An 11,329-nucleotide genomic window follows, 5' to 3' on the forward strand; every position below is an offset into this window, starting at 1 on the left:
CAATTTGATCAGTTAGGCTCCAAATGCTTTTAGGTGAAAGTACAGGAATATCTTGTGTTAGTGTAAAAATCACATATGTTGAAGGACCTTGGCTCACCTGGTCAGCATTTTTCCACCTCCTGATGTCTAAAGGCAGCTTCATCTTTGCCAGCAATGTTACAGAGCATCTTTAGCTCAAGTGCAGTAATGGGTTTTTTAATTTCAAATATAAACTATTCTCCTTCTTGCAATACTACTAGGGCACCAAAAATGACCAAAAAAACCCCTCCTCTGAGAGAGAGGTTTTTCCTAAAACTGCAGAATTCGGTCATTAGTGCAAGGGCAAAACCAGTTTTGCTGTCATCTACCAAAGGCATCAGTAGTTCAATGGGATGGAACTCTCCAGCCCTGTGTCTCATCCAGACACATCACTCAGCCACAGGGATCTGTTTGCTACTGTCACTTGATCTCCCCAGCCAGAGCTGAGGAATTTACATCCTTCTGCAGCAGTCTCAACTTCTCGCCATTTTTCTACTCCAAAAAAACAATAAGTAGGGCTCTAGATGGTTCAGTTGCTTTTCTGCCCTTTATAACTTGTTCTACACACAGATCTTTTTCCTGCCGTACCTTTATCCTGTAGTGCTTTTCTGAGTTCATGCAACTACTGGGAATGTAAAATCAAGCAACACACGGAGTTTAAGGCAGAGTCCACTGACAGATATTTGAAAGCTGTGCTGTGATGCTTGCTCTGCACCCCATGCAGTCAAACAGGACTTGAGAGGACAGCTTAGAATTTAAAGCAAATGTGTAACAGGAACATTTTCCACTGATTTTCCCCCAAAGAGCTGGACTCTGAGCAACTACTTCTTCTATCTTCCTCTTTGCTGTCTTGTTGCAATATTTGCAGTTTTATAGACATGTCCTTATTTAGCCAACCAGCTTACAGAAACACAACTTTCCATTGAAGGCTAATTTAGAGTCTCAAGCACATGTTCTCAGCTGCTGCAAAATTATGCCACTGAGTGCAATAGGCTCTGTCATTTTACATCAGCTGAGAATCTGCTTGCAAGGGCAAAATAAGTGGATGCAGCTGCAGTTCTCTTCCTTGGGAGTTGCCCCTTATACACAACTGATAGCAGGTGGCTGAGAGCTGGTATTTAAAAATTACAAGTTTTTTTGTGTTTCTTTTATTTAAAATATTTTTGCTGAAGTTCTTTCATGTGCTCTCTTTGGTAGTTGCCCGGTTTATAGCCCACCATGCTCCAACTCAGAGGAAAGGATGTGGACAGAATTAATTTAGAAAATGGATTTCCAGATCATGAATTAAACATTCTCTCTCATGCCATATCATGTGGCAGAAGAAAGATCAAATTTAAAATGTTACCCATTTTTTCTTCAAATAATACAGTGCTATTCAACAGATGTAATTATCCCTAAAGACACATGCAATAATTGATGGCCTGTCAATCAAAGCCCTTGTTAGACATGCACATGAAGTCACATCACAGTCTAAATCTTAATCTAAATCTAAGTCTTCCTGTCAGTCAAAAACCTTTATATAGATTAATTGGATTTCAGATACAAGTTTTGTGTGCGACCTTTTACCCTATCTTTTCAAGGCTGTGATCAGAGAGGAGCTGGATCTTTTATGTGTGCTGTTGAGCTCCTGTTACGGACACTGGGCTGTCCCTGAGAGTTTTTCTCCTGGCCCCGCTTTGCTTTATGCTCTAGCATGGAGCCTGGAAAAGTGGCTGAAGGACCTGGGGTGGACCTGCACTGCTACAATCAGTGGACGGCAATTAATAACATTACTAGCTACTGGAAACATCATCTGTTCTGCTGGGGTCTCCAGGGGTCACTTCTCTTTCCCTCCTCACAATGCCAGGCAACTTTGTCTCTCATCTTTACAGAGAGAAAACAGTGTTGTGTAAGATTGTTATCCCATTGCACTTGATGCATCCAATAATCCCATGCTGCTTGGGATTATTATCCTATTGCATTTCCACACCTTCCATTGAAAGGTGGTGCCTTCCTACTGGACCTAGGTGGCAAGTCACAGCTTGGAGGCACAGCTCCATTACAAACTCCTTGTCTTCATGATGAAGTCATGCACATCTCTTCGGGATTGGTAGCTGGATAACAAATCTGAAGAATTTATAAATTTATCAACAGGTAATGCATCAAGCTTTGTGTTGCCAGTTTCAGGCACTTCAAATCTCTTTCAAACAGAAATAAAAGCAAATGGCAGAGTCTGAGGCTTTCAAGATAATGGAATTTATCTTCTGCAAATCTGCTCTTTAGATGTCAAACAAAGCAATTTCACAATATATAGAAAAGATCTTGTCTGGCTTTGTTGTATTTTTATTGATCTTTGATGTATCTTCAAAATATTAGGCCATGTTTTGGTGTTCAATTTTCTATAGGCTTTTAAGACAGCCTGATATAACAAATGGAAGAAATGTCTGTAATTAGATGTCATTCCTAACACTGAGGCACTCTGGAGAAAGCCACAAGCTTGCTTGATCTGTATGTAAAACTTCAAAGTGCTCCCTAGATCCATGAACTACAGAAAGACTTGAAGTCAGCAGGAAAATGTCAGTAAGCAATGAGAAAAAAAATCCTGCCTTAAGGTCTGAAAGAGAGAATGAAAACCCAAAATGGTTCACATCTGCAGGACTCATGTTCATAGTGAGGTCGGCCTTGTAGGCACACTCTTGCATAGCCACTGCCAGTGGTTTCAATGCCATTTTCCTTCTTGAGGAGTGCTTGCAGAACAGAGGATTGCTCATGGTTTTTTTTCTGGTTCAGAGGCAATTCAGAACTTTCAGGTGATCCTCATATATCTTAGAAGCGATGTCTACTGTAACAGCTAATGTTCTAATGGAGCATTAATTGGCTCCTGTGGGAGAGGAGTGAGAGAGGGTCACTGGTGCAGTGGATCAGCCCATAGGTAGCCCAAGAATACGATGGCTAGTCTTACCCCAGGGCCCCATATTGTGTGAAGGCTTTGTGGATTTGAGCTTTTGAATATGTTTTGTGCATTTTCTTACTTTTCTGCTTGGTTTCCAGTCTTTGTACAAAAAGGTTGCTTCTCACACAACAGACAGAGTTTAATATTTGTCCTTGCAGTTAAAACAGCAACAAAGAAATACGTAACAAGACAAGCTAAAAACAATGATTTATGAGGTTTTATGAAACTTTGTTGGAAAAAAGATAATTTGAGTCATTCTCCTCTGATTCTCCCGCAGCTCATCTGCAAGTAAGCCCCTTCCACAGAGCAGTTAGGATGCACAGAATCCCTAGCAAATTCAGCGGATGAGATGGCTCCGCTGACTCTCCCCACCGCAGCAATGACTCTTGCTGACTGAGTCCAGGGCAAATTGTTTCTGCCAGCTGTGACCCAGCATAATTCTGCTATGCACATGGGCTGCTACATGTACAAGGGTTCGTCAGGGATGGGTTTCTTTCTGGAGCTTCTTTCCAGAAAGATTCTTGTTCAAATTTTTTAAAGAAGGAACTGGTTTTTACTGGGATAACCTTACTCCTTTTAGCTTGGAGTTGAAGCTTTAAACAGCTCTTCTCTTACTTCCCCTTGGAGGACAGGGAAAGGCTTACTGGCTAGCAACAGTCTGGGGCCCATGAGAAACCATAAAAATGGTCATATGTTTTCTGTCTGATACTTTTCCCATCCTGGTGCAACACTTGCAATGATATTGAGGTGCATGACATTAGAGGGGACAAAAAATTGTCCAGTTGTTGCCAGTTTTACTTTTGTACTTTCTGTTGTGTTGGTCTAGAAGATATTGTGTTAATCCTGTATAACTTTGTCGCTGAAGGATTAAAGCATGCTGTGGTATCGTCACCATTGCATAGTTTGTTTTTCTTCTGGGATAACACCATTTAGTGGTTCTTAGGATGATGCCTGCCCCTTGTTACACTTATTACACCCTGCAAATTCTCCTGCTTATAATAAATTACATATTCTTAACCATATGTAATTTCTTACAAATGTGCACTTTGCTAAATTAAGTTTGGATGCCTGGGAAGGAGAGACAAGTGAACTACATTCCTCAAATGTTGTCTAGCAGGGCACATCTTCATTGGTGAGTGGTTTTTTAATAACATTTTACACAAACAGAAAATCTTCATTTAGTTCAGATGCCCTTTATTATCGTTTGAAGTTACTAGAAAAATAACAACGAAATAAGAGAGCTCTCCATGCAGGAAAAAAAGCCACAATATCCTGCCACTGAGGACTTGCAGGGCTTCAGAAGTATGCTTAATTCAAACAGAAGTGAGTAAATACTCTTTACTCAACCCAAGAGAAAGCTAACACTGAAAGGGGCTGTCCTATTCTCTCTTTACCTGCCCATGGGGCTCCGGGAACCCCTGCTTCCGTACAGGGTGGGGATAAGTGTAAGATGAAATAATTATTTTTCCATAAGATGACTGCCATTACAAAGTTCCACCCTGGAATTTCATCATTAAATCTTCCACAAGTGGTCCTAAAAGGCCTCCTTTTAACCATGCCAAAGTAGTCAAAGCAGAAGGCATTTACACATGTCCCCCAAAGACCCAGACCTTCCATCAGCTCTCCAAGCAATTTGCTGACTAAATTCACTATGTACTTGAATAATTTATGATACGAACAAATTCATTTATGCCAAGTGAAGAGGTTGACTACTGGGATGCAGCAATGCCAACAGAACAAAATTGAATCTGGAGTCAGGAGGAAATGAACCCATAACAATGGCAAGCAGTATTGTATGCTCCAGCAGCAAGAGACAGCTGTGACCACATCTGAAATATGAGTGTTTGGAGCAACAGCTAACAAAGGTTTTAGAATAAGCAGAACTGAGCTAAAAAGAATCTGCTGGTTTTGAGCTGCAAAATAGATTATTATAACATGACTGAAAACTAAATTGCAAATGTTATGTCTCATTTCAATTTTTTTCATTCAGAAAGTATATAAGTAACATTCCTATGCTTTTTACTTTCCACTGACATTGAAGAAATGGAAGTCTCAGCTTGTGCCAAATGATCTGTCACCCCAAGCCCTTGACCTGGGCAACTGATGAAGGCATGTTACCGATGCATGGACTGCAAAGACTGGAAATATTACACATCTCAAGTAGTGTAAGCTGGCTGTGGTCCAGCTTACACCAGCTGCTGATTAACTCCATAAATGTCTTAGAGCAGAAACAGTTGGGGGAATTATGGTTTGCATTCACTAAACACCAATGAGGGCTACCTAACTAGGCATGCTTTGCTTGCATTTGTGGCCAGGAAATTGATTACACCGAGAATTTTTTAAATTCCTCTTTCTTTAGCTGTTCTTCAAAGAAGTCATTACATGCCACTGTCAAAGCAGCAACTAGCATGACAAATTCATTAAAATCCACTTCATTGTCCTTATTGGAGTCCAGGTCATTCATAATTTTATCAACCAGGAGGGGGTCCTTTTGGCCCTAGAGAGAAAGAAAAGTGACTTAGCTGTGCAGGTCTTGAATATGCAATTCTGACGCCTGGCACCACTGCTTTGTTACAAGGCTGATGTTATTAAATAAAAGGCTGCATCAAATATGCACCTGAACAGTAATACATCTCTAGTCACTACAACATCAGAAACTAAAGACAGTGCAGCCCTTAAAAGGTATACAGGTTATAAATAGGGACTGAAATGAATCAAACAGATTTTAGGAGATATACTGAACATGGATTTCTTTTGTCAAGATGGATCTGTAAAGTGCATTTCTCTGTATCATTCCTTGACAAACAGCACTTAGATTTCCAACAGAATACTCATAAATAGTCATATTATATATCCATTCATCAAATTCAGCAGACTTCTGCTTGACAAACAACCATCCTATTCAGTGGGAGCAAGAACATTGAATCTCATAATAATAAATCAATAGCCAAGATTAAAAGAAAATCCAATTCAAGGAAATGGATGCAATGTAAAGAAATCCCTTCTGGGATAGGGTCCACAATAATTTTTACAATTAAGAGGATACATAAAAACATTATTTTTAAAGCTTATTATTCCATAAAAGCATTTATGCTGTGTAATGTAGAACACAACAAACATGCAAAGAGTTATTCAAATCAGCAGCTTATCATTGAAATGATTCCTCAGCACCGCTCTGCAGGCACACAAGCAGCAGTACTGTGTGGCCAGTGTACACAAGCTATTTTCCTGTCTCATGACAACTGGTTGCTGCATTTAATTCTTCAATGGATTTATCTATGCTCTATTATTATAAACAAACAAACAAAGAAACAAACAAACTAACAGATCGCTATTTAACAGTGATCTTGTACTGCTTCTGGGTTGGCCTGGGCCTCTTGCACAAAAGCACTGTGGAGTTTGCAGAGCACCAGTACCCATCTCTGCTGCCAGTGGTACATGGGAGGATACTGGGGCTTGACCACCCTCTGAAAACATATTTCTCAAATGGGATATTTGACATCATATTCTTCTGTACAGCTCCACAAGGAGGTGCTATTCCTATCCAAGCACTTGGATAGCTGTTTAACCCACTCATGACAGTCACTCAGGAGGTTCAAAAGCTGCATCTTACTGAAAGGAAGTCAATGAGCTCACTGGTGAGGAGCTCCTTGAGTTCTCCTTTACTGAGTTTGTATCTGTCTCCTTCTTTGCCTGAGTAGTGATGGAAAATCCTGATTAAGGTGTCCATTGCATCTTCCAGTGGAGTGGTCATAGCAGTGAGCAGGAGAGCTGTGTGGCAAAGATATGGTCACTACCATTGCACAGGAGTCAAACCAAAGGCAAGTCTCTGGGAAGGGAAGGAGGGCCAGATGAAGACAGAGATTGTCAGGCTAAAAGTTAGGCTTTCAGTTGATCCATCCTGTTAGCTGTGTGTGAGCAAGGATGGACTGCAATTAAAAAAGAAAAAACAAACCCATGGTCCTAAACTAATTACTTCAAATTACTTCAAAAAGGTAAATGGAAAGAAAGGATTTTTATTTAAGAAAATGATCAACTGTGTATCCATTTTATAAAGCTGCTGTAAAAGGAAATCTTTTGTGCCTATACTTGAAAATACAGGAAAAATGAAGGCATACTTTCCTACCTGCTAATTTAAAATTTTTCTCAAGAAAATGTCTATATTCTCAAGAAAAGTTATATCTGTGAAAGCGAAAGTACATTTATATAGGAAGCTCCACACCAGTTTAAAGGTGCTCAGAGGAAGATCATCCGTAATAAGAATAAGTATCATCTGTCAATTTATTCAGTCATATTTGCTTGGGCTGAGCCTTTTTCCTATAAATTGCCTGCAGTAAACAGGTGTGATCTGGTCATCCCCAAGTTTTGCTTCATTGAGCATACAGTAAGAAGGTACACAGGCAAGCAACATAAAAAAAAACAGATGGAAATGCAATTACTTGCAAAGTAGTGGACTCCAAAAGTAACTGAAAGTAGAAATCAAGTACGAGTGAAATGTGTTGAATAAGCCCCGGAGAAAGATTAAAAAGCCAGAATGCACTTCAGGGTAGGACTGGAGTCCTAAACAATATCATCATGCAGAGGTTAAGACTTACCTGCTTTACAGGCTAGCGGACGTGTACACAAGAAAATACCCAGATCGCAGGAGGTGATGGTCACCTTCCCTTCAAAACCCATGCACAGGCTCTTGTTTATCCGGCTGAGAGGGTGGATTACACAAATAGAGACAGACGTATAATTGTCACAGGGATGACAGGTCTTCTGTTTCCCTCTGCATTTGCCTACTCTGTTCAATAAAAGCCTCTTGCTGTAACTGGGTCACTAAAATATTCACCAGGCAGAGTAAAGGCTGCATTTGGAACACATGGGATACCTTTTATCATTTGACCTTTTACAAATATGCCTATTCAGGGCCTTGAAGGTCAAAATTCAAAAATGCCAATAATCATCAAGTCGATATAAAACAACTTTCCACCATTTTTAAAAGAACACTTTCTAATCTGTCTTTCAGCATTTCTACAGTCTGAGTACCTCAGTGCTGGAAGCCAGAGTTGAAAGGTACCTGGGTACCTGGGGGTAAGCTTGTATGTGAGATTGCCACATATCCCTTGAGACATCTACTTTAATTGTCAGGTATCTCCATACACCTAAAACATTGTCTCTTGACAAATGAAGTTCTTGCTGTAGTTAATGAATCCTCAGGAGGAAATCAGGGAACCAGTTTCAGTGGAAGGTGTGCCTGGAATTACAGTGTATACTGAACAACAGTCTTGGCTTCATTTTTACAGTCCTGCGCAAAAACTGTAGTCCAGCATTCTGTCTCTGAATAAACGGCCTGGCTTCAGAAGAGCAATAAGTGTCTTCTGCCTCAACTCCAGGAAGTTGTTGATGCTGGGAGTGATGGCTGAGGGATGCAGGAAACAGCAGCTTCACCACGGTAGGGCTTACCACCCCAAATAACAAATGACCAGGGTTTTCATGACAGACACATGAAACAGAAAATTACTTGTGAGTTTGCTTGAGGGTTTTGTTTCCCTTAGTAAAGCCTCGTACCAGCTGCACACACTTGTCCAGCAAGCACAACTGTGCAGATGAACAGGGAGTGGAGCTGCAGCTCCTTCTTTATTTCATTACAGCAGAGGGAAAGAGAATTAGGTGGGCATTGTTTTTAGCTCTGAAATCCTCCAAGCACTCCTAATTTTGACTACTACCATATATCCCAGCCCACACCGCTGCCTGCCTCCTGTGCCTTCAGACGGGTTTCTTCTGCCTGTGCTGTTGTGACAAGTCTCCACAACCTGGAGATCTTGTGTGGGCCTCTGCGGAAGAAGGCAGGAAGAAGAGGGGGTGGAACACAAAAAAATACTGGATCCCAGTGATAAAGGAAGTGACCATGTGTAAAGTTTCATTTCCAAAATAGGCAGGCACTTCTGGCTAGAGGTCCCTGTGGGCATGCAGGTGTATGCTGTGGGCATACACCTGCAACTGCCATCCCCGTGGCCAGGAGTACTCACCAGGGAAGGGCAAGCCAGCACTCAGGGAATTATTAAAAAAGGTTAAGGTAGAAACCAGAGGAACATATCTCTCCTGGAGTCAGAAGAAAGCACGGAGGAGAGCTGCTCTCCATACCTCTTCTGTATTTGGGGAAAGCTCATGGGTGCCTGATTTTGTGCAGGAATTGTCCTTGTGCTTCTGTCCTCCTATAAACACTGGAGTCTAGCTGGATCATATAGAACATATGAGAGAAAAACATGAGTGATATCAGGTACCGCATATCTCTCCCACTCAGTTCTGGGAATCTTCTCTGTCTGCAGATGAGAAGAAAAAGCACAGAGCTCCTAATGCAGCTACAGCCACATGGTTCTGTCTTGCCTGTGATTCACTACTGATTATAACTACTGCTCAGAAATATTATACAGATAAACATCAAAATACTTGGTTGTTTTTTGGTTTTGGGTTTATGTGGGTTTTTGCCATTTATTCAACAGCAGTTTCACCCACGAACAGAAAAAAAACCACAGCTGACTCAATATATAAGCATGAAATCCTTCTGTTTGTCTATATATTATTACACTGACCCTCTGGCTAATGAATATTGCAAATTAATTATCTAATCAGAGTCTACAGGAGGTACAACTTCCAGGAAACAGGTGTAAACTTTCAGAGTTGCCATCCTTAGGACAGAAGAAAGAAAGGGTTTCCTCTATTATCTCCAGAACACCAGCTCAATAATTTATACAGTGATGTAATATGTGCAGATTCTTTCTACAGGTACTTTCACTCCAGCTAATTGTGCAAGTAAACTTCTTTTCCACCCACTAGTGGGTGACCTACACAGGGAACAGCTGCACTGAGCTTGTTTGTCAAGGGGTCCACGCAGTTTGCTGCAACCAGTCCTTTCTTCCCCGCCTAGCAAAATTCTGCCAGTGGCTCCAGTGACAGCAGATGTCTCACAACTTATATGAAGGCAAGTCCCAGCACTGTCTTCTCAAAATTCATGATTATCGATCAACTGTTACATACTTCCTCATCCAATGCCCCAGAACAATATGGTTTAATATGATATCCATTTGGCACTGAAGATAACTAAAGAAAGTCAGCAGAATTGCAAAGCAATTCAGCATCAGGCCAAGACCCGACTGTCAGCAAACACCATTCTCCCATCGGTCCTCACCCTGCACACTGGTTTCCAGCAGGTTAAGCACAGGAGCAGCACCAGATCTGGCTGACAGAGAATGTAGGACTGCCTGTAGACATGGAGAAGGATGGTGTCCTCCTCATTCATGCCTTAACTTTGTCCACCAGAGCCTGCCAGTGCTGGTGGGAAAGAACCTTTGGAGCTGCTTAGTTCCACTTCCTGCTCAAAGGTGGATAATCTTCAGCATTAGACTAGACAGACACAGTTTTGTTAGGTAAATATTAAAAACCTCCAAGGATGGAGATTTCACAAGTTCTTGGGTAACCTGCTCAGGTGTTGCACTATCTCCCTGGGGAAGATGGTTGCCCTAACATCCAGTCTGAGCATACCAAAGTACAGTGGTGAGCACTGGCCCTTTTTGCACCACCTACCACTACCACAAATACTACGACTTTACTAATTACCTTCAAATAGTCTTGACTCTTCACTTAAACTCAAAATTAAATTTGGGAGCAGTCTATCTATCTAGCAGTCTATCCTGACTCACCTAATCTATTTCTTTGTTTCCTTGACCCTTATATACTTTCCCAATGAGTATTTCAACATTAAATTCTGCACTGTGGAAGTGATTGCTGTCAGAAGGGGAAGGGGTAGAGTCTCCACCTGGCCCAGCACAAGTAGTCTACAAGGCTGAATTCTGCCATGTTTTCTCAAACAAGTGATAGACTTAGGCTAGCTAGGCTTACACAATGAGTCAGCCACCGTGACTTCCAGAAGATGATCAGAGGGATGGGATACCTCTCATGTAAGGACAAGCTGAATGACTTGAGGTTGTTCAGCCTGGAGAAGAGAAAGGTCTGGGGTGGTCTAATTGTGGCCTTCCAGTACCTAAAGGGAGCTGATAAGAAGTGTGGAGAGGGGGGCTTGTACAAGAGCATGTAGTGACAGGACAAGGGGTAATGGCAGCAAATGGAAAGAGGGTTGGTTTACATTTGATAAAAGGAACACATTCTTTTCTGAGAGGGTGGTGAGGCACTGGCACCGGTTGCCCAAGGAAGTTGTGGATGCCCCATGCCTGGAAGTGTTCAAGGCCAGGCTGGATGGAGCTCTGGAAACCTGGTCTAGTGAAAGGTGCCCCTGGACACTGCAGATGAGCTGGAACCAGGTGATTCTTTAGGTGCCTTCCAAACCAAAGATTTCTGTGATTCTATGATTTCACTGGAGGCTGTTGAGAGAAAGGG

At 41.6% G+C, this 11,329-nt stretch overlaps 1 protein-coding gene across 1 annotated transcript; it reads right to left on the reverse strand.

The window, feature by feature from the left end:
- Positions 1–5,273: 5,273 nt before the first annotated feature.
- S100Z (S100 calcium binding protein Z) lies at positions 5,274–6,704 on the reverse strand. Its single transcript, XM_041414594.1, has 2 exons — positions 6,564–6,704; positions 5,274–5,447 (listed from the first exon to the last, which is right to left on the reverse strand). The coding sequence occupies exons 1-2, from the start codon at positions 6,702–6,704 to the stop codon at positions 5,274–5,276; spliced, it is 315 nt and encodes a 104-aa protein (XP_041270528.1).
- Positions 6,705–11,329: the final 4,625 nt, after the last annotated feature.

The sequence above is a fragment of the Onychostruthus taczanowskii genome, unplaced genomic scaffold, assembly GCF_017590055.1.
Source record: "Onychostruthus taczanowskii isolate IOZ18803 unplaced genomic scaffold, ASM1759005v1 scaffold46, whole genome shotgun sequence".
NCBI lineage: Eukaryota > Metazoa > Chordata > Aves > Passeriformes > Passeridae > Onychostruthus > Onychostruthus taczanowskii.

What these genes read in the sequence shown, in the direction of transcription:
- S100Z (XM_041414594.1), bottom strand. Translation starts at nt 6,704, where the DNA reads ATGACCACTCCACTGGAAGATGCAATGGACACCTTAATCAGGATTTTC. An exon ending in AGCTCATTGACTTCCTTTCA is followed by an intron (nt 5,448 to 6,563) that starts GTAAGATGCAGC and finishes CTTTCTCTCTAG; the next exon opens with GGCCAAAAGGACCCCCTCCT.